This window comes from Erinaceus europaeus, chromosome 13 (genome assembly GCF_950295315.1).
Source record: "Erinaceus europaeus chromosome 13, mEriEur2.1, whole genome shotgun sequence".
Taxonomy (NCBI): Eukaryota; Metazoa; Chordata; class Mammalia; order Eulipotyphla; family Erinaceidae; genus Erinaceus; species Erinaceus europaeus.
Window position 1 is genome coordinate 71,635,668 of NC_080174.1, and position 27,665 is coordinate 71,663,332.

Genomic DNA, 27,665 nt, shown 5'->3' on the forward strand with positions numbered 1-27,665 from the left:
AAGGACCCATGTAAGGATCGGGGCTTCAGCGCCCCCCGCCCCCGGTTCCTCACCTGTGCTGGGGGGGGGGGGTCGCTTCACAAGTGGTGAGGCAGGTCTGCAGGTGTCTGTCTTTCTCCCTCTCTATCTTCTCCTCTTCTCTTAACTTTGCTTTGTCCTATCCAATAAAAAATGGGAAAAAATGGCCACCAGGAGCAGTGGCTTTGTAATGTCAGCACCTAGCTCCAACAATAACCCTGGAGGCAAAAAAGAAAAAAAAAAAGAAAAGAAAAGAAAGAAAAAGAAAAATTGGTCTGGAATCTCCACCCCTACACAGTCCATCTCCCACATGGCTATCTCATCTATCTGTAGGCCTTTCTCTCTCCCTTACAGTGTCTAGTTCTACCAACATACCACCATGTCTTTTTCTGTCTCTCTCCATTGGAACAAGAAATGCTCTACAAGGACTAGATTTTTTTTTTCCCCCAGAGAGAAGATGAACATTCATTGGAAGAAAGTAAGGACAGAAAAGAAGAAAGTACAAGTCATGCAGGCTTGTAGACCCCCAAGAAAGATTAAGAGATGAAGGCCCAAGGCCATATCCTTAAAAACCGATTCCTGAGCAGAGAGTGGCTTAGCTCTAGAGCCCATGTCATGAAAGCTAAAGTCCTGGTTTCTGTGAGGGCCTTTCAGGTGGAAGTTTTGACCTTGGGTTGGCACTGGTAACAGGATGAGGGGGGCTGGGTGGGAGATAGGGAAGGGGTGCTAAGTGTGGGCCTGTTTCTGGGTCTACAGTGTTTTTCTGGGAGGAATGGTTGGCCTCTGACAGAGCCCATACGGCTCAAGCAGGAGCCACAGGACGAAAAGTCCTGATGCTCTGCGAGTCAGATGGGCCCAAGTCAAAGTCTGACTCCACAGCCTACATATGGGATGTTCCTGGAAAAGTCTTGGCATCTCTTTCAACCTCATTCTCTCTTTGGTCAAAAGACAACTAATAGCATCACATCATTTATCATTAGAGAAATGTAAATCAAGCCCACCTGTGAGAATGGCTTACATCAACACAAGAGATGGCAGTGGCTGGTGAGGAGATGGGGAGAAAGGAACTTTATTACACTGTTGGGAATGCAAACAGGTAGGTCTCTATAGAAAACAGATTAAAGACAACTTGGACAAATAAATGTGGAAATACCCTATGGCTGGGGCTGGGTGGTGGTGCACCTGGTTGAGCATCTATGTTACAATGTGCAAGGACCCAGGTTCAACCCCCACCTGCAGGGGAAAGCTCTGCTAGTGGTGAAGCAGGGCTGCAGGTGTCTCTGTCTCTCTCCCTCTCTATTTCCCCCTTCCCTCTCAATTTCTGACTATCTCTATCCAATAAACAAATAAAGATAAGAAAAACAAACAAACAAAATGACAACAACAAAAATGAAAGACCTGTGGTCAAACAATAGGCTTAAACTCAAAGGGCATGAAAACATACCTTTGAAAAGATATGCACACTTTTATGTTTATAGCTGCCTTATTCACAATAGCTAAAGCATAGGAACAACCTAAATGCCCAATGACAAATAGCTGGATAAAGAAGTGGGATACACACACACACACACACACACACACACACACTGGAACACCTGCAATCAAAAAAGGATGACATTGTACCACTTGGGACAAAATACATGGTGATTGAAGGTGATTATGCTGAGTGAAAATAAGTAGAGGTGAAGGATAGTTACTGGATGGTCTTGCTCACATGTGGAGTGTAGATGACTAAGGCAAACAAACTTGCAAAAATAGTAACAGGAAAGTTTCTTATAAAATATGAGAATTAAGAAGGTTACAGGGTGAGGAGGTCATGTAGGAAGAGCACAGACCTTTGATGGGGGGTAGTGGTGGGGTGCATGGTGGTTTCCATGCATCATGTGGGTGTGGGTTTGAAAATACTTGTGAAATCTGATAATGTTGTAAAACAATGATAAATCACTAATGCATTTTATTTATTATCTATTATTTATTCCCTTTTGTTGCCCCTTTTTTATTGTTGTAGTTATTGTTGTTGTTAGATAGGACAGAGAGAAATGGAGAGGAGAGGAAGACAAAGAGGGGGAGAGAAAGATAGACACCTGCAGACCTGCTACATCACTTGTGAAACGATGCCCCTACAGGTGGGGAACCAGGGGCTCTGGTCCCTTACGCCGGTCCCTGTGCCTTGCACCGCCTGCGCTTAACCCACTGCACTACCACCAGACTCCCTTAGTGCATTTTTTTTTAAAAGAGAGAGAATTGATAAGGGAAGGATAGTGGGGTGGGGGCTAACTTCTGGCCTCCACCAGGGAAGGCCATGGGCTTGTTCACTGATGTCTGCCCATGACAGGCTATGCTTTAGAGCTAGGCACCTAGAGGAACAGACCCTGCCTTCTGCTCTGGGCCTGGCAGAGGCTACACAGTGAGCACCACAGGGAGTAGTGGGTCTGAGGAAGCAGAGACATCATTCAGAGGCCTTGGGGCCTGCCTCCTCATTACCACGGGTGCTCGAGAGCACCCCCCCACACACACACACCATGGCCTACCAGGCCTCTGCTAGACAGAGGCTGGGCCCAAGGCCCAGCATTCCCAGGTGAGAGTGGGCGAGGATGGGTGAGGGTTACCAACCGGATGAGGTCCAGCAGGGCGTCAGCTGAACTCATGACAGGCTTCCCGCTCTGCTCTGTCATCTCCTTCTGGGCTGCCCCACCTGGGTGGATGACGGAGACCATGATGATGCCCACGATGACCGCCAGGAAGGTGGTCCACAGGTAGTAGGCCACAGTGAGGATGCCCAGGCGGCTGGAGGTCTTAGCATCCAGGGAGGCGAGGCCAGACATCAAGCTAGGAGAGCAACATGGGCTGTGGGTCAGAGTCTCTGTGGGGCTGGGGTGGGGAGGCACCCCTAGGCCTGTTGGAATCCACAGGTGTTCCCACTCTGCTTGCATCCTGGTTCTCCCGGCACCCCCTTCCAGTGATCCAGTCTTCATGGGTCCTTCTTGTTCTTTTTACCCTGATCTTTGCCCCACGTCCTGGGTTACCAGCCAAACCAGTCACACTTCTGAGCCTTGGCATATGATGCCTCCTTTGTCTCGGGCCCTCTTTCACTCGTTTAACTGCTGCCCACCACGTCAGACTGAGCTCAGTGTCTCCTCTTTGGTGAAATCTTTCTGAACTACTTGCCTCCTCCCAGAGTTGGGGGCTCATTATGGGACTCACTCAGTCTCTGGCCTCTTCTGTCACAATCTTGCTTGCCAATATCTGTTTTCCTGTGTATCTCATCAAATTGAGGACACAGAAGAGAAGAAATAGCTGGGGAGATAGTTCAACTGGTAGGATATAGGACTCACACCTAGTTCAAGCCCTGGCATCACATGTGGTGCTCTGGTCTCTCTCTCTCTCTCTCCTTTATCTAATGCAAAGTAAATACAAATACATACAGCGGGTTAAGCGCAGGTGGCACAAAGCACAAGGACCGGCATAAGGATCCCGGTTCGAACCCTGGCTCCCCACCTGCAGGGGAGTTGCTTCACAGGCGGTGAAGCAGGTCTGCAGGTGTCTATCTTTCTCTCCTCCTCTCTGTCTTCCCCTCCTCTCTCCATTTCTCTCTGTCCTATCCAACAACGACAACAACAATAATAACTACAACAGTAAAACAACAAGGGCAACAAAAGGGAATAAATAAATAAAATAAATATTTAAAAAAAAATAAATAAATACAAATACATAATTTTTAACATAAGAAGAATAGAGTCTGGGCACACCTGGTTGAGCACACAGTTTACATTTGTACCCTGGTACAAGCTCCCCGCTCCCACCTGTGTGTGTGTGTGGGGGGGTACACAAGCAGTGAAGCAGTGTTGCAGGTTTCTTTCACTTTCTTTCTTTCAATCTCCCCCTTCCCTCTCATTTTTTCTCTGTTCTGTTAAATAGGAAGCAAGAGAGAATGAATGAATAAATGAATAAATAAATGAATAAAAAAGGAAAATAGATCACTGGGAGAATTAGCTTCATCTTGCAGGCACCAAGACCCAGTGATAACTCCGGTGGCAAAAAGAGAGAGAGGGGGAGAGAGAGAGAGAGAGAGAGAGATGAGAACAGGGTAGATAACATAATGGTTATGCAAAGAGACTCTCAAGCCTGAGGCTCCAATCCCCTGCAACACCATAGGCCAGGGCTGAGTAGTGCTCTGGTAAAAGAAGTAGAAGAAGAAGAAGGAGGAGGAGGAGGAGGAGAAGGAGGAGAAGAAGGAGGAGAAGAAGGAGGAGAAGAAGGAGGAGGAGAAGGAGGAGAAGAAGGAGGAGAAGGAGGAGAAGGAGGAGAAGGAGAAGAAGAAGAAGAAGGAAAAGGAGAAGAAGAAGAAAGGAAGAAAAGAAAAGAAAAGAAAAAAAGAAAAGAAAAAGAAAGAAAGAACAGGTCTGACAGGTCATAGACCCTGGTCCCCAGTTTGAGCTGTCTATGCTGCCATCAGGCAGGTGGTAACAGCACGCTTGCTGAATGAACTAATGCAGGAGAGTGAGTGAGTCAGTGAGAGCACTTGGCTGAGAGTTGGTGACCTTGGTTCTAGATGTACCTCTGTCCATTGGCTAGATCATCTTGTTCAAGCAAATCATTTCCCCAGCTCTTCTCCCCACCAAGGTTTTTGCACCTGTAAGTCTCCATCATTCCCATTACTCACTCTCTCTCTCTCTCTCTCTCTCTCTCTGTCTTTCTTCCTTTCCTTTTTAAAGATATAGGGTGAGATACAGAGAGGGGTAGGGCAAAGGAGAAAGGGGACACTGTTTCATTGTTCCCAAATCTTCCCCTTTGCTGGCTAGGGGCTTAAACCTGGGTCCTTATGCACGGTAAAGCACGTGCTCTTCTGGGCTAGCCGTCCCCTGACCCTGCCCCCCATCTTTGGGCGTCAAGGTCCCACATTTCCCTGCGGAGAGATGCCACACTGTAACCACCTTGGACTAGTGCCTGGGCCCCTACTCCCCTTCTTAGGAAGCTGTATTGAGGGGCCTTGTGGGCTTCTCCTCCTTTAGTTCCTCCGACCCCATCCACCCCGGCCTGGGTTGTCTGTCCGTCCATGCAGTTCAACCTGGTGTTATTCTTCCCATGGCCGGAAAAGAGTGAGAAGAGCAGGGAGTGAGAGGTTAGCTAAAGGAGATGCTTCGGCTTTGTTTTGCTGCCAAAGGGATTTTCCCCCAAAGCCTTTTCATTCTTTCAGATAAAGGAAGTATTTGTCTGGTTTTAATCATGTAAACAAGAGCAGATAATCCCTTCCAGTCCTGTTATCATTAGACTGTGGTATCCAGCGTCAGGCTGAGTCCATGCTGAAAGCCTCTCCCTCACGCACTTCTGGCTATAACCTCACCTGTGAACACACAGGTCCTCCCAGCTCACTCTAGCAAAGGCTCATTCTTCTAAGATGTAGCTGAAAGGTCTCCTTCTCCAGGAAGCCTTACCTGACTACTAGACTAGCCTAGTGGGTTACTACTGTTTACTGGAAGGACTTTCAGCACTGGATCTAGGTGGAACTTTAATGCTGGCTTCACTGAGTCAGATGCAGAGATAGCCAGAGTGGAACTTGAGGCTTGCTGAGCAAAGCTGTCAAAGTCTCCTGTCTCTGTCCCACCCTCTCTGCCAGGGCACCATATGTTGGTGATGGGTTTAGGGTGGGTCTGAGACAGAAATCCTGAAGGGATAATGGGATTTGTGGTTGAGGGGAATGGGGGCTGCCTTGCAATCATGATCCAGGAGAGAGATTATCCCCAGCTCAGGACCAACATAACCCTCTAACCAATGCAGAACACCCCCCGGCCTCCCAGTCAAGTCCAGCTGCCTCAGGTCACAGTGCAACCATGGCCCAGAGAGGAAGACCAGCCCAAAAGTCACACAGAGCACTAGAGCCCAGCTGGGCCAGAGCTCAGATTCCCAGTCCTCTCCTGTATTTATTCGTATCTTAGAATGACAACTCCATATTGAGCCCTGTGCCCACAGAGAGAAATCAGAGCCAGTCTCTAGTTTTAAGAAGCAGCTGGCCTGGCAATGGGGTGGGACAAGAGATAGATGTGGACATTCAGAACTGGATTCAAGGACCCAGTGGACAAAGTGGTGTATCAGTGTGTGTGTGTGTGTGTGTGTCTGAGGAGGGGTGGGGACAAGGATATACTACTTTTATTCAGAGGAGGGATGAGTCCACTTTTAGCTAGGAGAGTCAGGGTGGACTTCCTGGAGGAGGAGACATTTGAATTGATCCTTGGAAGATGAGACAGATTTAGATGTCCACAAATATGCCAGGTAACAGGACAGTAGAAGTTAACCAGGAGGCTCAAAGTGTGGGGACATTGTGCTTATTAATGTAGTTAGAGTGTGGGTCATATATGAGGCATGGTAATATGGGAGACAGAGGTGGTCAGGACTATAGGTGACCTTGAGTGCCAGGCCTGGGGTCATAGGAGAGAGTGGGATCCAGCACAACACATGGTAGAATTTTCTAGATAACTGAGGAGAGCTAAGAACATCATAAATTTGAGAATAGCAAACTAAACAAAGTTCATCACAAAATCACTGAAAGGGTTTTGCTATTGTTTGTTTGCTTCGGTAAGAGCAGATGTCTGCACCCAACTTAAAGGAGCCACAGACACAGACCAGATGAAAAGTTATGACATCTGACATGCCAAAGTTGCCAAGCAGCTGCTCAGAGGGCCACTGGGAAGATGCCCTTCTCTACACTCAATGGGAGACACAAGGTACAGAACACTCGGAGCTCTCCAGGGAGCCCAGGCACACTACACGTTTGCTGCCCAGACACACAGAGATGCACAAGGCAGGGCTGCCGATGAAAGTCAGAGAAAAGGGATCAACCCTCAAAAAGCCACCCTGCAGAAGGTGAAGTCTCATACAAGGGTGGTGCTAACTCAGGGACAGAGCCTGGTGTGGGGAGAGTACAGATCTAGCCAGAGAGGACCCCAGATCCAAGGAGTCTGGAAGAAAGTGGGCTGATGGGAGAAAAAGGGGAAGGACTTCTGTACCCAGGACCCAAGCAGTTCCACTCTGGAATCTTCTTTCCTTTCACAAATGGAAAGGTGTTTCCTTCTGGCCAAGGGGAGGTAAGAGTGAAAGTGGTGGTGGTGGTGGTGGGGAATAGGTGGGGAAAGGGCTATACCATCTGGATAACAGATGAAGAAGGGGAGGGCCTGGAAAACAGCTCACCTGGATAGTGAATCTGCCTTGCCATTTGCATAACCCAGGGTCACGACTGGCCCTCTTTGCATTGGAGGAAGTTTTGATGCTGCCCCCAGCACCCAGCTAGTTGGCCTGCAGCAGTAAAGCCTCCATGATGACTTAAAAAAAAAAAAAAAAGGAACGAGCCCCCGGCTCCCCACCTGCAGGGGAGTCGCTTTACAGGCAGTGAAGAAGAGGTCTGCATGAGTCTGTCTTTCTCTCCCTGTCTGTCTTCCTCTCCTCTCTCCATTTCTCTCTGTCCTATCCACCAGCAATGACATCAGTAACAACAACATTAATAACTACAACAACAACAATAAAAAAAGGAAAAAAAGGAGGAGCTGAGTATTTACAGGACCTGGATTCCAAAGGAGACTGTAGCCATTTCTGGAAGTCACAGCAACACAAAAGGAAGTTCGAGGTCCTTCTATGTGACCAGTGGTGACTCCACAAGGTCCTAGACTTGCAGGTCAAGCTGACCTTTAAAGTAACCTTTCTGAGAACCCACGACCTAGGTCAGGAAGGTTTGCTTAGGAATGCTGACAATTGTTGGGTCCTTGGAGAACAAATCACTTGGTCCAGCTCTGATTGTCTCATCCACTTGAGGTAGCAGGCCCTGACCCTGTGTGTCTGAGTGCCATCAAGGTAGTTGGCACTAGAACTTGTGGGAACAGAGGGAATGTTGGGGAATGACCCTCGCAGACAATGTGATCTTCTGAGTGGAAAGAACTGGGTTCCTGGGGGTGCTCCTGAGTTTTGCTGTCAATCCTGTCCATGCTTATTGTTTATTAAAGACTTGGCCCAGGCACTGTCAGCACACACATCACATCTGCAGAGGACTGGGAGCTGGGAGTGACGGCTAATTTGCCAGGTGAGGGAACTGGGGCTAAGCAGGCCCTGGCAGCCTAGGACCATGGGATGCATGTACTTGGCTCTCATCGCTTGCAAAGCACAAACTCTGGGGTGAGCTGCATGGCAGCATGTTGGGGGGGGCGCTCTGGGGAGTTGTTGGCTGCCAACTGGGTGAGTCACCTGGGGCGTGGGGCAGCCAGAGGATGGCTGAACCCTTTGTTTGTGCAGCCAGCACACGGGGGTGGAGTGGGGTAGTGGGCGGGGTGGAGGGCTGTGCCAGAGGCCAGATAACTGCCCTGATGAGGAACCCTCCCTGGGGAAAGAGAAAAGGAAAAGGAAGGGGAAGGCAGGTGGAGAAGGTGGAAGGTGGTAGTGAGGTTTCCTAGGGGGAGCTGCTGGGAGGAGGTGGGGGCTGTGGAATGGGGAACAGAGTAGATGGAAGGCCACAGGGAAGCAGATCTCCACTCAGCCCAAGAATGGCTTAGGGTAGGGGGGCCTAAGGTTGAGGCCTGCCAGGTGAGATCACCCCAGGTCAAATGTAACTTCTCCAGCACAGTCTTTCTTTCTCTCTCCTATTCTATTCTATTCTATTCTATTCTATTCTATTCTATTCTATTCTATTCTATTCTATTCTATTCTACTCTACTCTACTCTACTCTACTCTACTCTACTCTACTCTATTCTATTCTATTCTATTTTTTAAATTATCTTTATTTGTTGGATAGAGACATCAGAAATTGACAGAGAAAGGGGGGAAGGTGGTAGTGCACCAGGTTAAGCGTACAAAGTGTGAAGTGCAAGACCGGCTGGTGTAAGGATCCCAGTTTGATGCCCCAGCTCCCCACCTGCAGTGGGGATACCTCACAAGCAGTGAAGCAGGTCTGCAGGGTCTGTCTTTCTCTCTCCTCCTCTGTCTGCCCCTCTTCTCTTGATTTCTCTCTGTCCTATCCAGTAACAACAACAACAAAATAGAAAAAAATGGCTACAGGAGCAATAGGTTCGTAGTTCAGGCACCGAGCCCCAGCAATAACCTTGGAAGCAAAAAGAAAGAAATATAGAAAGAAAGAAAGAAGGAAGGTTAGGAGTTGGGCGATTGTAGAGCAGGTTAAGCGCACGTGTCACAAAACGCAAGGAATGGTGTAAGGATCCCGGTTCGAGGCCCAGCTCCCCACCTGCAGGGGAGTCGCTTCAGAGGCAGTGAAGCAGGTCTGCAGGTGTCTGTATTTCTCTCCCCATCTCTGTCTTCCCCTCCTCTCTCCATTTCTCTCTGTCCTATCCAAAAACATCAATAACAACAACAACAATAACTACAACAATAAATCAACAAGGGCAACAAAAGGGAATAAGTAAAAAAATTAAAAAAAAAGAAAGAAGGAAGGAAATTGAAAGATAAGGGGAGATAGGGAGAGAGAAAGAGAGAAACATACAGCACTGCTTTGCCACTAGCAAAGCTTTCCCTCTGCAAGTGGGGACTGGGAACTTGAACCCAGATCCTTGTGCACTGTAACATGTATACTTAACCAGGTGCTCCACCACCCAGCCCTCTTTCTCTTTCCTTTCCCCCCTTCCTTTCATAATTTCTTATCCAGGGCCTTACACATGCACGATTTCACCACTTTGTCTACTTTTTTTTTTTTCCATTAGGGAGACACATAGATACAGAGAGAAAGACACCATAGCACTGGAGCTTCCTCTAGTTCCACAGCATCCCCCATGGGGTGCTGGGGTTTCAACCTGAATTGTGAGCATGACAAGGCATGAGCCCTACCCTGTGATGTCTCTCTGACCCCCACCAGAACAGTGTTTCTTCACAAAGAAGGGGAGCAGGAACACAGGGCCATAGCTCTGAGTGCAAGAAGCAGGCTCTAGGTCAGCCTGGGAGCAGGGTAGGCTTCCCACAGGAGGTGACAAAAGAATGGATCCTTGAAAGATGAGGATTTCTCTCAATGAAGAGGAAGCACAATACCCCAAGAGTCTGGAACGGGTGATGCAACCAGGGAGTTTCTCCAAAAGTCACCAGGCGATGGCCTGTCCCCACCCACAGCCCATAGTTGGACCATGTTTCTCCTCGTGATAGGGAAAAGTGGTCAGCTGACCGGGCAAGGGGGCCAAAGGCAGGTCCCAGGGCTCCTACTAATGAGGTCAACAGTGTTCTGCTTAGTTTGGCTGCCCCACAGCTGGAGGGCAGAGCCCAGATGCACAGGCTACCTGGTCCTGCCTACCCCCCCCCCCCACCCTCCTGTCTGCCCCGTGGGCCTGGGGCAGCTTTCCCCTGCACACTGGCTCTCACAGCAGACTTGCAGGGCTGCTTGGCCCATGACCATCTCTAACAAGTTAGAACGTGGGTGTCTGGGAGTTCTCTGCCAAAGTTGAGTTCCTCTGGAAGGGGGAGAAGGGAGTGTTGGGTTTCTTGGGCCAAACATGACTTCTCAGCTCTAAGAAAAAAAAAATCAATTCAAAATTCTTAGGAGAAACAGAAAGGAAATCAATGCACATATAGGAACACACATATGCACACATGCAGAGGACCACGCATTCACATGCAAACCACCCCCACCACACACACACACACACACACACACACACACACACACACACACACACACACACACACAGTGGATTTCTTGGCTATGATGTGGCGCTTACAAAACACTCTGCCATGTTCAGTGTCAGTGAATCACGAACACATGGATTCAGTTTTCCTTGAATGATGCCTGGTTTAAGAAACTGAAGAATGAGGAGAGAGGAGGGTTTGGCAGAAAGCAAGTGCAGAGCTGGAGGCCCTGGCTGCATCCAGATGCTGTTTCTACCCACTCCAAGTCCCGGCTGCTCTTGTCTGGGGATGTGTGAAAACAAGACTGGGGGTGGGGGGAAGGCAGGTGGTAGTGTGCCTGGTTGAGTGCATACAGTACAACGGGTAAGGAAGGATCTGGGTTTAAGCCCTTGGTCTCCACCTGCAGGGAGGACGTTTCAAGAACAATGAAATAGGTCTGTGGGTATGTCTCTCTCTCCCTTTCTCTAGCTCTCCCTTCTCTCTCAATTTCCCTCTCTTGATATCCAAAGTAAATAAATTTTTTTTTTTAAAAAAAGAGAGAAAATAGGGCTGGGTGGTGGTGCACCTGGTTGAATGCACATGTTACAATGTGCAAGGACCCAGTTTCAAGCCCCAGGTCCCCACCTGAAGGGAGGAAGCTTTCTGATAGGTGAAGCAGTATTGCAAGTGTCTCTCTGTCTCTTGCCCTTTTTATCTCCCCCTTCCATCTTGATTTCTCTCTACCTCTAACAAATAAATAAATAACAATTCAAATAGATAAAATTAAAAATAAATATACAAAATTAAAAAAAAACAAAAACAAAAAAGAAAGAAAGCAAAGCTCAGTTGACTTTCCAAGATGAAAAGCAAAGTCTGACCTCAGTGGTACCATAATGGGCTGCGGAAGGGAGAAGTAAAAGGCCCCTGCTGGGAGCTGCTGTGTAGTTTTACAGGCAGCAAACACTGCAGCTGTTTCACAGTTGTGGCTGAGAGTGTGGGAAACAGCTTGGAGTGAATCTAGACCCTGAGGGCACCGTGATGCCTCAGTAGCGTCACCAGCACTGAAGGAAGAGGGCTTTGAAGACTATGAAGACCTTCTGAGAGAGGAAGATCAACACAGGGTCACAAACAGTGGGGGTGGGGAACCTCTTTCCTGCCAAGGGCCATTTGGGGATTTGTAATACCATTCATGGGCCATATAGGATTATCACCTTGAATGTGAGCATGTAATGTTGCAATGAAAAAAGTTCTGGTTGTCTTGGCAGGGACAGATCAAATGATTCTGTGGGCCTTACAAGGTTCCCACCCCTGACAGAGCCAAGAGAGTCTTTCTTGTGGCATGATGGCGATTGGGGAAGTGGTGAAGGCAGTGCTATATGCACTGTTGGAATATCAGGACAGAGAAAAACAAGAGGAGGAAGCACTAGGAATGGAAGAAGCAGCTCTGTTTGACAGTTATGTTCTGGGCTGCAGGTGACCATGTGTAGTGTGGGTGGGGTGAGACCTGGTCCTTACCTCTGTCAAGATCGTTGTAAACACAGGTGCCCACGACCTGATGGAGGAGTCTGTGGCTGTGCTTAGGAAGCACCCAAGTGTGCCTGCCTCAAGACTTTGCAGAGAGGGAAGCACAGAAGTTTCAGCTTCTGAATGAAATCATGAAGAAGGAAACACCCCAAACCATGGCTGGCTGAGGCTTTGTGAAATGTCTCATCTGGACCTTGAAGGAATCTGGGGACTCTTTAATGAGCAAGAGAGGAATTATGTGACACTCACAATAAACCAGGAGCTATGCTGGGTGCCTCGAGTACATTCTGTGTGGCCAGGATGTATTCAAATCTACTCCCTCCCTCCCAATTTTTCTTTGCCCTCTTTAATAGGAAGAAAGAGGCGGGGAGAGAGAGAGTGAAGAATAGAGTAAAATATGGTCACTGGGCAGAGGTAGATAGCAGAATGGTTATGCACAGAGACTCTCATGCCTGAGGCTCCAAAATTCCAGGTTCAATCCCCTGCACCACCATAAGCCAGAGCTGAGCAGTGCTCTGGTTAAAAAAAAAAAAAATACATATATATATATATATGTATAGTCACTGGGAGAAATAGCTTCATCTTACAGGCATCAAGACCCTGTTAGATAACCCTGGTAGCAAAAGAGAGAGAGGTGTATGTGTGTGGGGGCGGGGGAGACTTCAGAGTGACCCTTCTAGGGGAAATAACTTGATAGTCGAGCACATGCTTTGAATGTGTAAGGCACTGAATTCAAACCTGGTGCCACATACAAACTAGAAAGACAGGTGTCAGAGAGATAGCTCACCTAGTAGGGTGCTTATCTTGTCATAGACGTGACCCAGGTTTGAGTCCCAGCACCACATGAGAGATTCTATGGCGCTGGAAGAATTTCTAGTGCTGTGGTGTCTCTCTTTCTTTCAAATGAAGCAGCAGACTGGAGTAGTGAGGTCCAGTGGGGGCCTTGCTCACAGAGCAAATCAACAAAAATCCCTAGGAAGATAGACTTACCCTGCTAAGGAGGTAAGCATTCCTCCTATCTCACATTCCCTGGCTAATGCCACTGCCATTGTCCACACTCCTCACATCTCTTTATCAGCTTGTATGCTAGATTTGCACTTCCTGTAACACTGGCCAGCAGGGACAGATCAGTGTGAAAGATGGGGGGGGGGGGGAGCCTGACCCCACCTTCCCATCAGTATACAAAAACACAGTGGTGATCCTAGCTGCATTCTCTTGGGAAGGCTTGTGTTGACTGGTCCCAGCCCTGGTTCAAGGCCACTACTGGACTGAAAAAAAAAAAAAGAAGAAAGAAAAAGAAAAGCCCAGACCCCATAATGTGGCAAGACAATTGTAATCACAGTGTGTATACCTAAGTTCGAGGGAGCCAGGCACTGACCTCCAGACTCGCCTCCTCCTCCTCCTGGAGCAGTTTCTCTGCAGAAACTCCCCATCTCCAGAGTCACAGATGCAGCCCTTGAAGGACAGAAACCCTCCTGCTAGGCTCTAGCTAGCCAGCCAGGAGGCCTGAGCTGAAGACATCTGCAGTTTCTGGTGTTGTTTGTTGGTTGGTTGCTTTTTTAGCTTTAAAATAATCCCCTGCTTGGACTTCTTGGTGATTCTGGTTCAGTGAGACAAGGTGAAAAGTGATTGAGTTTGTCAAAGCAGTGTTGGTGATTTTGTCCTGCCCTGAGTGACAACTACAACAGCAGCTGCTCTTGATGATGATGCCCAGACGTAGGCTGGCCAGGGACAAGAACTCAGGAGACTGTGGGGAGGGAGGGAGGAATGGGTTATTGACCAGTTGGCATTTAAAGAAAGGAGAATATAGGACAAAGGAATATGAGGCTCAGAAATGTATCATTCCCCCACCTCCTTCACTGAAGATTTAATTCTTCCTTAGAAGGAAAATTGTAGAGCACTTCTACTCTTCAGTGACGCGGTTGCTCTGCTCCAGCCCAAACTGCATACTAAACAAGCGAAATATATAAACACATGCTGGCTTGTTCTCATTTTAATGCCACGTTTCATTTCCAGCCAAGAGAAAGCTAGTAAGGCTGGTAGAGAGTGAGACAAGAGGCCTCTGAGAGCAGATAACTAGAAATCTTGATGGACCTTTAGTAATGGTTAAACTGAGGGCCGGGACGAGGGGGCCTTGCCCCAGATCACATCGTCATCTATGGTGGAAGCACCTCTAGGACTTAGGCTTCTGACTCCAGAGCAGGACTGTTTTTGTTGTTGTTTGTTTTTTGTTAAATAACTTGCCCAGAGTCATGTTAGGAACCTGGGCTTGTCTGGCTTCAGGGTCCACACAAGGGCCTCTGCGTTTATGTTTGAAGTGTTTCTATTCTGAGTAAGAGACAGCCAGTCAGTAAGGAGGGTGTAAGTGGCTAACAGAAGTCCCCCAGCTTCCCCCAACAGCACACTTAGCTGCTATGTAGCTGCCTCTTTTCTCATTGGTCTTCCTCACAGACTTCAGGCTCTGCAGGGACAGACCCTCACTCTACCTACTGTGCCTAGTACAGGGCCTGCCAAGTACCCAGAAAACATAATGTGTGGCTGCTGAATTCATTCATTCATTCATTCATTCATTCATTCATTCATTCATTCATTCATGTGTATTACTGAGTGACTACTATGTACCAAACATCTGGCTACATCTGTAGTAACCTCAATGGCGTATTGTCTCTGCTTTCATAGAGTTTACAGCCCAGTTGATAAAGAAAAAAGTCAACTGATAGTCATGGACTCTTTGGAATATAAATAAAATAGGACTGACTACGAACTATCCATAAAACGGAGCCCCCCCGCCCCAACTCTTCATATGAACCATTCCAGCCTTTACGTTCATGATTAGTCAACAGTTTGTTTGGCTCTATATGTTAAACTCTTTTTGCGGCCACCAGGTTCCAGATGCTAACATGATGCCAACTGGACTTCCCTGGGCAGATGACCCTACCAATGTGTCCTGGAGCCCCGCTTCCCCAAACTCCATCCCACTAGGGAATGAGAGAGATAGGCTGGGAATATGGATTGACCTGCCAATGCTCATTTTCAGTGGGGAAGCAATTACAGAAGCCAGACCTTCCACCTTCTGCACCGCATAATGTCCCTTGGTCCATGCTCCCAGAGGGATAAAGAATAGGAAAGCTATCAGGGGAGGGGATGGAATATAGAGTTCTGGTGGTGGGAATTGTGTGGAGTTGTATCCCTCTTATCCTACGGTTTTTGTCAGTGTTTCCTTTTTATAAATAAAAATTTTAAAAAAATGAAAAAAGTCAACTGAAAACAGAAAATACAAATTGGGCATGAAAAGGAATGGTACATAGTGAGGGAGAGCAAAGGCAGTAAAGGGGGACAGCTGGGTAGAGTTTTACTAAGTAGTAGACATAAAGCTAAGGTTTAAAGAAGAGAAGGAGGTACCCCACTAGGGAAAGATAGAGACAGGCTGGGGGTATGGATGGACCTGTCTATGCCCTTGTCCAACAGAGAAGAAAACTCCCACCTTCTGTACCCCAAAGAGAATTTTGGTCCATACTCTCAGAGTGGGAGAAATGATAGGGGAAGATGATCAGGGGGCTCTGAACTCTAGCTCCATCAGGACCCAGAGAGAGAACAGGGGAAAAGGAAGGACATTCAAAAGTAGTAATAGGTGTAGGTGTGATTTGGAAAGGAAGCAAATATATAAAAATATAGACAGTTATAGAAATAATAGTCAACCCATATCTGTGACCTTGGGAGAACTACTGTAGCTTCCAATAGACGGAGTGGGGTGGTGGGAATGGTACAGAGCTACAACATCTTATAGTTTTATAAAAAGTCACTAATAAAATTAAAATTAAAAAAAGAAGGAGTGGAGAAAAAGGAGGGGGAGGAGAAGAAGAAGGAGGAGGAGAAAGGAGGGAAGGAGAAGGAAGGAGCATTGGGAAAGTGTGTTCCAGGCAGGATCAGCATGTGTGGAGATCCTGAGCTGGGGGAAGTTTGGGTCTGTTAGGGAACTAAGGCCACAGGGGCTGGAATGAACATGGTGAGAGCTGGGCTGGGGTGGGGTAGGGGGGCAGGCAGAGGAGCCCCCTAGTCTTGGGAGATGGTGGGAAGGATTATTGTAAATGCTATGATATCCATCAAGAGAGTTTAGGTCACTGAACAGTCAAGTCCAACCTCATGCTTCACAAATCAGTTGAAGGACTTCTGGAGGTAGGGCTATGGAGTAACACTGCATTTCACTCTCTCCTGTCAGCTAAGAAAAGCAATGAATATCACCTGAAAACTCAACAAAATACGACCAGTATTTCTTTGGAAATTCACCAAACCACAGGTGAGTACAGACACATGTGGCTTATGGACAGAAAAGGGGTGAGGGAGAGATTCCTGGGACTAAAGACCATCCTCAGGGATGGCTGGCACCAAGCTGGGAGAGTGACAGCTGAGGCATACCACTTTTGGGTCTGAGTCAAAGAAACAACTGAAAAAAAAAGAATGAAAGAAAGAGAGGAAGAAAGAAAGAAAGGAAGGAAGAAAGAAGAAAGAAAGCCACCTAAGCCATAGGTGAGTACACACATGTGTGTCTTGTGGATGGAAAGTGGTGAGGGAGCAATTCACAGGACTAAAAACCAGTGCTCAGGGATGGCTGACACAAATTGGGAGCACTTGCGGGTCTGAGTTTAAGCAACAAAGAACTGTTAAAAAGAAAAAGACTCACCAATTTATAACTGTGACTTTTTGAGTTTCCAATGCTGTTGCCCCATAGAGGCTGGAACAATTGAAAAAATCATTTTTTACACAATGCTGGGAATCAAACCCCAGGCCTCAGGCACACAAGACAAACACTCTGCTGAGCCACAGTCCAGACCCCCCCCCCCCCAATTTTTTTAACCTGCCTTGAAGGCCTATGTAAACCAGAATAAAGAAGGTCAAATGGTTGTTTTTTGTTCGTTTCCATCCTAATGTGCAGGCACAGTTATCATCTGAGAGAAGGAACAATAAATACTGGTAAAAAATATATAACAATAATGGTTATAGAGAAATGATCACCCTATACAGACAGCAGAGACACTGACCTGGCTAGTGACTCAAGATAAAAATCTCCCCTTCAGGGGGCCGGGTGGTGGCACACCTGGTTGAGCTACATGCTACAGTGTGAAAGGACCTGGGTTCGAGTCCCTGGCCCCCACCTGCAGGGGGAAAGCTTTGCGAGTGGTGAAGCAGGGCTGCAGGTGTCTCTCTGTCTATCTTCTTCCATTTCGATTTCTGGCTGTTTCTATACAATGAATAAAGATAATAATTTTAAAAAGTCTCCCCTTCAGGGAGCCAGGCCATAGTATAGCGGGTTAAGCGCATATGGAGTGAAGTGCAAGGACTAGCTTAAGGATCCCAGCTAGAGCCCCCAGGTCCACACCTGCAAGTGACTGCCTCACAAACGGTGAAGCAGGTCTGCAGGTGTCTATCTTTCTCGCCCCATCTCTGTCTTCCCCCCCCTCTCGATTTCTCTCTGTCCTATGCAACAGCAAAATGGGAAAAATGGCCTTCAGGAGCAGTGGATTCGTAGTGCAGGCACTGAGCCCCAGTGATAACCCTGGAGGCAATAAATAAATAAATAAATAAATAAATAAATAAAATCTCCCCTCTGGTCACTTCACAGGTGGTGAAGCAGGTCTGCAGGTGTCTGTCTTTCCCTCTCCCTCTCTGTCTCCCCTCCTCTCTCGATTTCTCTCTGTCCTATCCAACAACAACAGCAATGACAACAATAACAACAACAAGAGTAACAAACAACAAGGGCAACAAAATGAGAAAAAATGGCCTCCAGGAGCAGTGGATTTGTGGTGCAGGCACCAAGCCACAGCAATAACCCCGGAGGCAAAATAAATAAATAAATAAATAAATAAATAAATAAATAAATAAATCTCCCCTCCTCCACCAAGATATATAAACAAGGAAATCAAATACCTTAGCCACAGCGCCTTCTGCTGGCTCACCAACAAAACAACACTAAATGCAGAAACAGAAATACAGACAACAATGACAGAAAACCCAAAAGGCCAGACAGACACAGATCTAGAAAAAGTGACAGAGATAGAGTTCAGAAAATTTATTATGGAATCATTTCAGGAAACTAAAGTTAAGATTCAAGAAGTCAGTAATCATTTTACAAAAGAAATACAAAGTGAACTCCAAACAGAGCTACAGGGCTGAAAGGACACTTTGAATGCAGTTCATGTTGAGATAAGAGGCCTGAGAAGTAGACTTAATCAAGTGGAGGAGAGAATATCAACACTAGATGATACAACCACCACTCTCTATGAATTTAAAACTCTTGGAGAGGAGAGGTTTAGGAAAAATGAAGCTATTCTCTTTGAAATAGCAAACTCTATCAGAAAGACAAAGAGGGAGACAGGAGCAGAAGACATATTCAAAGAAAATTTAGTAGAAAAATTTCCATACCTGAGCAATGTTCAAAATAAAGAAATCCAAGAATGTGAATGCACACCTAAATTTTTGAATCCAACGACACACATTGAGACACATCACTGTAAAACTATCCAAAACCAGGGACAAGGAAAAAATATTACAGGTTGCCAGGGAAAGGAAAAAGTTACATGCAAAGGCAAAACCGTTAGGCTTTCATCACATTCCTCATCACAAGCCCTAAAGGCAAGAAGAGATTGGAATGGGCATATTCAAAGTGTTAAAAGAATTTCTAGTCATAAATTCTGTCACCTGCTAAATTACCCTTTACATATAAGGGAGAAATAAAAATCTTTGCAACTTTGAAACAGAAGGAACTTGTCACTATCAAACTTGCCTTGCAAGAATTACTGAGAGGAGTCCCACATGAAAAAAATGAGACAATCAGTATTAGAATAGAACCAGAAACACAACAACAACAAGGAAAATCAGATACAGGAGAAGTGAAAGCAAAATATTCAGAGTGGCATGGTCCAATCTTGGTAAACCAAGGCCAGCTTAAAAAAGACTCTTGTAAATATTGTAAGTTAGACACAATATTCATGATAACGACAGAACAAAATATAGGACAAAGACAAATAGTAAACATATATACAGTAGATAAATCATCTGACCACTGGGTAGAGAATGGAAAAGAGAGGACAAGAAAGCAGCAATGGTAAACCAGGGAGGCCACTCTGGGATCTGGACCTGTGTGGTGGGGATGGAGCTGGGAGAGAGAAGGAGAAGCTGAATAACTGGGTAGATGGGGTTGCCATTTATTGACAAGCAGGGAACAGAAGAAGCTAGTTTGGTGGCTGAGATGGCAAGTTGGTTCTGTTGAATCTGAAATACTTGTGAAACACTAAATATTGAATAGATAGTTGACTAAGAAAGGGCAGAACTCAGAAGTCTGGAAAGGAGAGCTATTCTTGAGAATGTTGGGCTTTTAGGTGGTACATCAAAGTCAAGAGGTTAGATGAGAAAGGATGTGAGAAATTGCTGCATTTAGAGGTTGAGTGGAGGAAAAGAAAGTGGGCTGTACCATCTTGGATGGAGCTTGAAGAAATCATGTTAAGTGAAATAAGTCAGAAACAGAAGGATGAATATGGGATGATCTCACTCTCAGGCAGAAGTTGAAAAACAATATCAGAAGAGAAACAAGTGGAACCTGAACTGGAGTTGGTGTATTGCACTGAAGTAAAAGACTCTGGTGTGTGTGTGTGTGTGTGTGTGTGTGTGTGTGTGTGTGTGTGTGTGTGTGTGTGTGTGGTGGTGGGGGGTACAGGTCCTGGAAAAGGATGACAGAGGACCTAATGGGGGCTGTATTGTTATGTAGAAAACTGAGAAATGCTATGCATGTACAAACTATTGTATTTACTGTGGACTGTAAAACATTTATCCCCCAATAAAGAAATTTTAAAAAAGAAAGTGGGCTGGAGAGGCAGAGAACAGGCAAAAAGCCAAGAGAGTATACAACCACAAGGAAGAAAATGTCAAGAGGGAAAGACTGGTAAAGAACCTCGATTGCTGTGGACGGGTACTGTTAACCAAGAACTAAGAGCACACCCTTTAGGTTTAGACACTTGGAGGTCACTGGTGACCTTGACAGATTCACAGTCTTGGTGAATTGACTCCAAAGGTGCATCAAGAGAAGACAACAACCAGAGTGGCCTGAGTAGTCAGGGAAGGCTTCTGGGGGTGGGGGTGGCATTTTAGTAGAGCCTTCAGAGCTGAATCTTAAATGCTGACAACAAGAAGCTGTACTGTGTCTGACACAACCTCCCTATAGGAAGCAGGAAGGACCATGAGTTGGAATCTGAGAGGCATCACCTCTACTGCAGTGTGTGTGTGTGTGTGTGTGTGTGTGTGTGTGTGTGTGTGTGTGTGTGTGTGTGTGTAGAGGGGGAACACGGGGGAGAAGATGGCTCAGTCTTTTGCAACAGGAATGGCAGGGAGGTGATGAGCCTGTCCTGGGGACAGAGCCTACTCACACCACCAGGACTCAGAGGCTTGTCTACGTTTCTCTGCAGAGAAGTTCTGGGAGCTAAGGATTTGAAATGCATGGCTTCAGAGCAAAGAGCTCTTAGACACTGACTAGAGCAGCCATTTCTTGAAAACCTGAGACCTAAAGAAAGGCAGGGGGTTGCCTAAGATCATCCAACATCAATGGTAAGAACAAAGTCATTTCTAGTGATTGTTTGTGGTCCTTCCAAGAAAGTGTGGTTAAGCTCTGGATTCTTTAGCCTGACACTCAAGGTTAAGAGCCTAAACTCCTCCAACTTTATCTCCTATCCCCCCTCCTTCATATCTCTAACCCACTCCACTCAATGTTTAGTATATGCAGGGCTATAGTCACTTTTTAAAAATATTTTATTGATTGATTGATTGGTTGGAGATAGACAGAAATTGAGAGGGCAGGGGTGATAGAGAGAGAAAGAGTAAGAGAGACACTTATGGCACTGTTTCACTGCTTATGAAGCATCCCCCCTTACAGGTAGGGACCAGGACTTGATCCCAGGTGCTTGCTCATTGTAACGTGTGTGCTGTAATGGGTATGCCATTGCTTGCCCCTTCAAATTTCTAACCTCCTAAGTCATCACAGCAACCCATTGGGGTAGGAATTATTTTCATTACACAGGTGAAGAAACAGAGACTCAGATAAGTCTAAAAAGCTGACCAAGCCAATAAAACATAGCTGAGCCAGTACATCTTCTTGTGAGTGTCTCCCGAGTCATCTCTCCACTGGGCCTTGCTGCATTCACCATCAGAAGTCCTTCCACTAGCAGCCAGGGAGACAGCATAGCAGCAGAGCTCTGGACTTAAAAACACGAGGCCCTTATAAAAGGCAGTACCACACATGCCACAGTGGTTGGACTAAAATAATTGGTGCCACAGCCCACTGCCCATGAGGCACTCCTGCCCTCACACTGCTCTCAGAATCTATAACAGCACCCCATCCACCCACAGACACCGCAAAGCACCTACCGAACCTGAACAAACTCTGCTCTCCTCCCGGCCCAGATCCCCAGCCCAACGCCTAGCACCTCACCTGGAGACCACCAGAGGCAGGATCAGCATCTTCAACATCCTCATCAAGAGCTCTCCAGGAAACTGGAAGTAACTGATTTCCTGAAAGCACAGCAAAAGTGGGCTTATATACTAGGCATGCAAACTAGACCATAGCTCCGTTCTTTACCATTTTCAAGGCTATATTTCTTTTCTTCTTTTTCTTTTTTTTCTTCTTCTTCTTTTTTTTTTTTTTTAGTTTTTAACTATGATAGAGACAGAGAGAAATAGAAAGACAGATGGAGAGGAAGAGGAAGGGGGAGGGAGAGAGAGAGGGAAAAGGAGAAGAGGGAGATGGAGAGAGAGAAAGAGACCTGTAGATTGCTGCACTGCTTGTGAAGCTGCCCCCACTTGCAGTGGGGAGAGGGGCTTCAACCAGGGAACTCATACGTGGTAACTTATTCACTTTAGCAATTTCACCCCCACCTTGAGCCCTATTTCATTCACACTTTTTTGTCTTTAGAACATGGGCTGCAGGAGGCTAGGTCAGCCTACACTGCCACTTGAGGAAGTCTGGTTCTGAAATAAATGCAACCTAGAAATTCCTATCTGTGACCACAGACTGACTGCATGCTCAGACTGACAGGGACCCAGAGGCTACACAGGCTCCCGTGCTAATATGAATACATATAGGCCCTAGGTCAGAGAGGTGAGGTAAATAGTTAATGGTATCTGTATAATTTCCTCATGTTTGGGAGCTACTTTCTGTACTAAGCCAGCTTTCTAGCCCTATTCTCAATTCTGACACCATCTCCCAGACAATATTTTTAGTCCACCTGCATATTAGCTATCAAGCTCAAGCAAAAATTACTAAAGTCACAGGTCCCTTGGAACAATTCTAAAATAGACTTAATAGCTTCTTCCCATCTGAGGACCCCTAATTTCATCTGCTTTATTCCTACCTTTGGGTTCCTGTTTACTAAACAATTTGTCCTGCTTTATATATCTTACAGCCTTTCAACCACCAAATTGCAGATGCTACTAAGACTTCGTCCTGGGAGTCAGGCAGTAGTGCAGCAGGTTAAGCGCACATGGTGAGAAGAACAAGGACTAGAGTAAGGACCCCGGTTCGAGCCCCCAGCTCCCTACCTGCAGGGGAGTTGCTTCACAAGTGGTGAAGCAGGTCTGCAGGTGTCTACCTTTCTCTCTCCCCCCCTGTCTTTCCTTCCTCTCTCCATTTCTCTTTGTCCTATCTAGCAATGATGACATCAATAACAACAACAGGATTCGACTTCCAGAGGCGGAGCTACGAGCAGCAGATCGCTTTCTCTCCTCTCCTCTCCTCTCCTCTCCTCTCCCAGATCAACTAGGAATACCAAAGGAGACCACCCGGACCGAAACAAGACAGGACTAGAATGACCACAGGAACCCAGTAAATCACCCATGAGTACAAACACGCGTGGCTGGTGACAGAGAGGAGAGAGGGGCCTAAGGAGAGATTAAGTGACTGCTAACAGTTCAACAGTTTATCAGTGGAGACACCACCTCCAGTCTGCTCCACAACAAGGGGACAGCTGAAGGGAGGAAAGGGCTCCCCAGAGACTCACCAAGTGCAACTCTGAGTCTCCATTGCTACTACCCTCAGAATCTGGAGCAGCAACAGGGAGGGACACCAGGGGACAGAGATCTAACCGGGAAACTCAGGAGAAGACCTATACCTCGTGGCATAGCTGAGGGGCTATGAAAGTCTCTTTGCATAACCACTGGATTATCTCTGCCACACCCTGCTTTATCTCTTGGTCAGGAGTCAGTGATTAAGCTAAGAAGCCTATTGATAGTTTAAAAGCCCTCAGGCTCCCATAGCCTACAGGGAAGAAAAATAAAGAGGCTTTTACACCACTGAGCTCCAACTCAGGGATTGAAAAAAAAAACTGTTAACTTCCACCACGGTAAAACCTTTAATTAAATTACTTAGACACAAGTCAATCCAGGCAATAGTGATCAATAATTTGAAAAGTACTGATAAAGGGAACTCATAACATAATATATAAAATGGTTAAAACAACAAGAAAAAATATTGGAGACTTGAACCAGGACAAGAGTCCAGCTAAAAGTCCTCCAGAGGGTGAAGCACAAAACGAGTTCAACATCCAAACATTAGCTAAGGAAATAATAACAGGAGTGAGTAAAGAATTTGAAAAAATTGTAATCAGAAATGCAGGAACAACAAATGAGAATATGGAAGAAAATTCTAATAATCTCATGGTTATTAGAGAGCTGAAAGCTGAAATCACTGAGCTAAGAAGGCAACTAGCTGAACAAGCTAAAACAGTATCAGAGCAGGGCAACAAAATAGATGAACTCCAGAAAGCAGTAGAGGGCAGAGAGAATAGAATCTATGAGGCTGAAGACAGAATTAGCAAGATTGAGGATGAATTAGAGACAACTAAAAAAGAAGTAAGAGATCTCAAAAAGAGATTAAGAGATGCTGAAAACAACAACAGAGTCCTATGGGATGACTTCAAAAGAAACAATATACGCATTATTGGCTTACCAGAGGAAGAAAGAGAAGGAGAGGAAGAAAGCATTCTCCAGACCATAATAGCTGAAAATTTCTCTAATCTAGACAACACCAAAGACATAAAGATTCAAGAAGCCCAGAGGGTCCCAAACAGAATTAACCCAGACCTAAAGACACCAAGACATGTCGTACTTAGAATGGAAAGGAATAAGGATAAAGAAAGGATCCTCAAGGCTGTAAGAGAAAAACAAAGAGTCACCTAAAAAGGAAAACCCATAAGATTAGCAGCAGACTTCTCCATACAAACACTACAGGCCAGAAGAGAATGGCAAGATATCTATCGAGTGCTCAATGAGAAAGGCTTTCAGCCAAGAATACTATATCCTGCTAGACTGTCATTCAGACCAGATGGAAGCATCAAAACCTTCTCAGACAAGCAACAGTTGAAGGAAGCAACCATCACCAAGCCTGCCCTGAAAGAAGTTCTGAAAGGTCTCCTATAAACAACCAGACCACCACAAATAGGACATATATCAAAACACCCTAAAACTCTACAAGAATGGCGTTAAAATATCTTCAATCTTTGGTATCAATAAATGTCAATGGCCTGAATTCACCTATTAAAAGACACAGAGTAGGAAGATGGATCAGAAAACACAACCCAACAATATGCTGTCTACAGGAAACTCACCTAACTCAACAAGACAAACACAGACTTAAAGTGAAAGGATGGAAAACTATCATACAAGCCAATGGCCCACAAAAAAGGGCAGGAACAGCTATTCTCATATCTGACATGATAGACTTTAAAATAGATAAGATTAAAAAAGATAGGAATGGACACTACTTAATGCTCAGAGGATCAGTCAATCAAGAGGACTTAACAATTATTATTATCTATGCACCCAATGAGAAGCCATCTAAATACATCAAACTTCTACTGAAAGAGCTACAGCAATATATTAACAGTAACACAATCATAGTAGGGGACTTCAACACCCCACTATCTCAACTTGACAGATCATCCAGGAAGAAAATCAGTAAAGACATAAGGGAGCTAAATGAAGAGATAGATAAGCTAGAACTATTGGACATTTTCAGAGTCATTCATCCCAAGAAACTGGAATACACATTTTACTCAAATCCACATGGATCATTCTCAAGGATAGACCATATGTTAGGCCACAAAGACAGCATCAGCCAATTCAAGAGCACTGAAATCATCCCAAGCATCTTCTCAGACCACAGTGGAATTAAACTAACACTTAACAATCAACAAAATATTAGTAACAGTCCCAAAATGTGGAAGCTCAACAGTACACTTCTTAACAACTTCTGGGTCAAAGAGGAAATCAAGGAAGAAATCAAAATGTTTCGAGACTTCAATGAAAATGAAGACACAAGCTATCAAAATATTTGGGACACAGCTAAAGCAGTCCTAAGAGGGAAGTTCATAGCTATACAAGCACACATTAGGAAACAAGAAAAGGCACAAATAAACAGCCTGATTTCACATCTCAAAGACCTAGAAGAAGAACAACAAAGGAATCCTAAAGCAACCAGAAGGACAGAAATCACTAAAGTTAGGGCAGAAATAAATAACATTGAGAATAGGAAAACCATACAAAAGATCAATGAAAGTAAATGTTGGTTCTTTGAAAGAGTGAACAAAATTGACAAACCTTTAGCCAGACTCACAAAACAAAAAGGGGAGAAGACCCAAATAAATCGGATAGTAAATGAAAGAGGAGAAATCACAACAGACACTGCAGAAATTCAACATATCATGCGAGGCTTCTATGAACAACTATATGCCACCAAGTTAGAGAACCTGGAAGAAATGAATGATTTCCTAGATAGCTACCAACTTCCAAAACTAAGTCAAGAGGAAGTGGATAACACGAACAGGCCCATCACAGCTAATGAAATTGAAACAGTTATCAAAAATCTCCCCCCCAAAAAAATAACAACAACAATAATAACTATAACAACAATAAAAACCAACAAGGGCAACAAAAGGGAAAATAAATAAAATTAATTTTTTTTTAAAAAAAAGACTTCATCCTGACTTCCCTGAGTAGAAGACATCACCAATGTGTCCTGAAACCTCACCTCTGCAGAGTCCTACCCCACTAGGGAAAGATAGAAACAGGCTGAGGGTATAGATTGACCTGCCAATATCCATGTCTGGCAGAGAAGCAATTACAGAAGTCAGACCTTCCACCTTCTCCACCCCATAAAGAATTTCATCCAGGGGGCCGGCGGTAGCGCCATGGGTTAAATACACATGGCGCAAAATGTAAGGACTGGTGGAAGGATCCTGGTTCGAGCCCCCAGCTCCCCACCTGTAGGGGAGTCACTGGTGAAGCAGGTCTACAGGTGTCTGGATCTCCTCCTCTCTGCCTTCCCTTCCTCTCTTGGATTCTCTCTGTCCTATCCAACAACAACAGTTATAACAACAATAACAATAAAAAACAACAACAAGGGCAACAAAAATGGGGAAAATGGCCTCAAGGAGCAGAGGATTCATGGTGCAGGCACCGAGGCCCAGCAATACCCTGGAGGAGAAAAAAAAAAAAAAGCCAAAGCTGAGCAGTGCTTTGGTTAAAAAAATAATATAAATACATAAATAAGAATTTCATCCATACTCCCAGAGGCATAAAAAATAGGGAAGCTTCCAATGGAGGGGATAGGACACAGAACTCTGGTGGTGGGAACTGTATGGAATTATACCCCTGTTATCTTACAATCTTATTGATCATTATTAAATCAGTAATAATAAGAAGAAGAAGAATAAAGAATATGGCTGCAGAGCAAGTGGAGAAAACGTGGCTTTAGAGACCTGGGGTCTAATCTTGATCTCCTCTCTCCTACCTCCCACCAGGAGCTGTGTGGCCTCAAGACACACCTCTCGGAGACTTCCTCATCTGTAACATGAAGCTAGCAAGCACTCTGTAGGATCATTGGCAGGTTTCAATGACAGGACAGGTACACATACAGTACTTGACAGAGGCTCTGGGTCACAGTAAAAGTGCAGTAATCACTTAAATACACACATCTGAACCATCTACCCACCTCTCTGTTGTGTGAATGTCTCATAGCGGAGAGCAGCGCTACATACTGTTCACACATTCATTCAACCCACACCTGTCACTCATCACATGGGACACTCAGACCTGAATTGGGTATGGTTCCTGTCCCAGAGAAGTTGCCAGTCCAATGTAATTTATGAGAGGACGAACATATGAACAGATCGTGGAATTCTGGTGAGGCAGTTTTTATGTTGTCTATTCTCTCTCTCTCGCTGTCTCTCTCTCTCTCTTGCTCTCTTGTCTTTCCTCTCCCTCTCCCTCCCTCTCTCCTCTCTCTCAGGCTTATTTATTTGAGGGGAGAGAGAGAATACCAGAATATCACTGTGACATGGGATGCTGGAAATCAGACTCAGGAACTCATGCTGGGAGAGTGAACGGTGCCACCTCCCTCCTGGGCCACACGCAGTAGTTCTCACATTGAAAATACTGAAAGAAAGAGAATTGCATTGGGCTGGTTGAGACACCAGTCAGCATAAACAACCCTCTTGGGCAGAGT

General features: G+C 45.6%; 1 protein-coding gene and 1 long non-coding RNA gene across 5 annotated transcripts in view; one reads left to right on the top strand and one right to left on the bottom strand.

The window, feature by feature from the left end:
- Positions 1-27,665, bottom strand: part of SLC1A7 (solute carrier family 1 member 7) — a 58,454-nt gene that overhangs the window by 21,915 nt on the left and 8,874 nt on the right. Inside the window, exons 2-3 of one of the 4 annotated variants that reach the window (XM_007534184.3) lie at positions 21,600-21,679; positions 2,632-2,847 (exon numbers count right to left, since the gene is read on the bottom strand). In XM_007534184.3, the coding sequence (XP_007534246.2) occupies positions 2,632-2,847; positions 21,600-21,679 (296 nt within the window). Of the gene's footprint in view, positions 1-2,631; positions 2,848-3,222; positions 3,275-7,203; positions 7,673-21,599; positions 21,680-27,665 lie in introns of those variants that run through there. The other 3 variants (XM_060206199.1, XM_060206198.1, XM_060206200.1) reach the window with 3 other exon arrangements.
- LOC132542913 (uncharacterized) overlaps positions 1-27,665 on the top strand; it is a 53,835-nt gene that overhangs the window by 20,834 nt on the left and 5,336 nt on the right. The window lies entirely within an intron of this gene.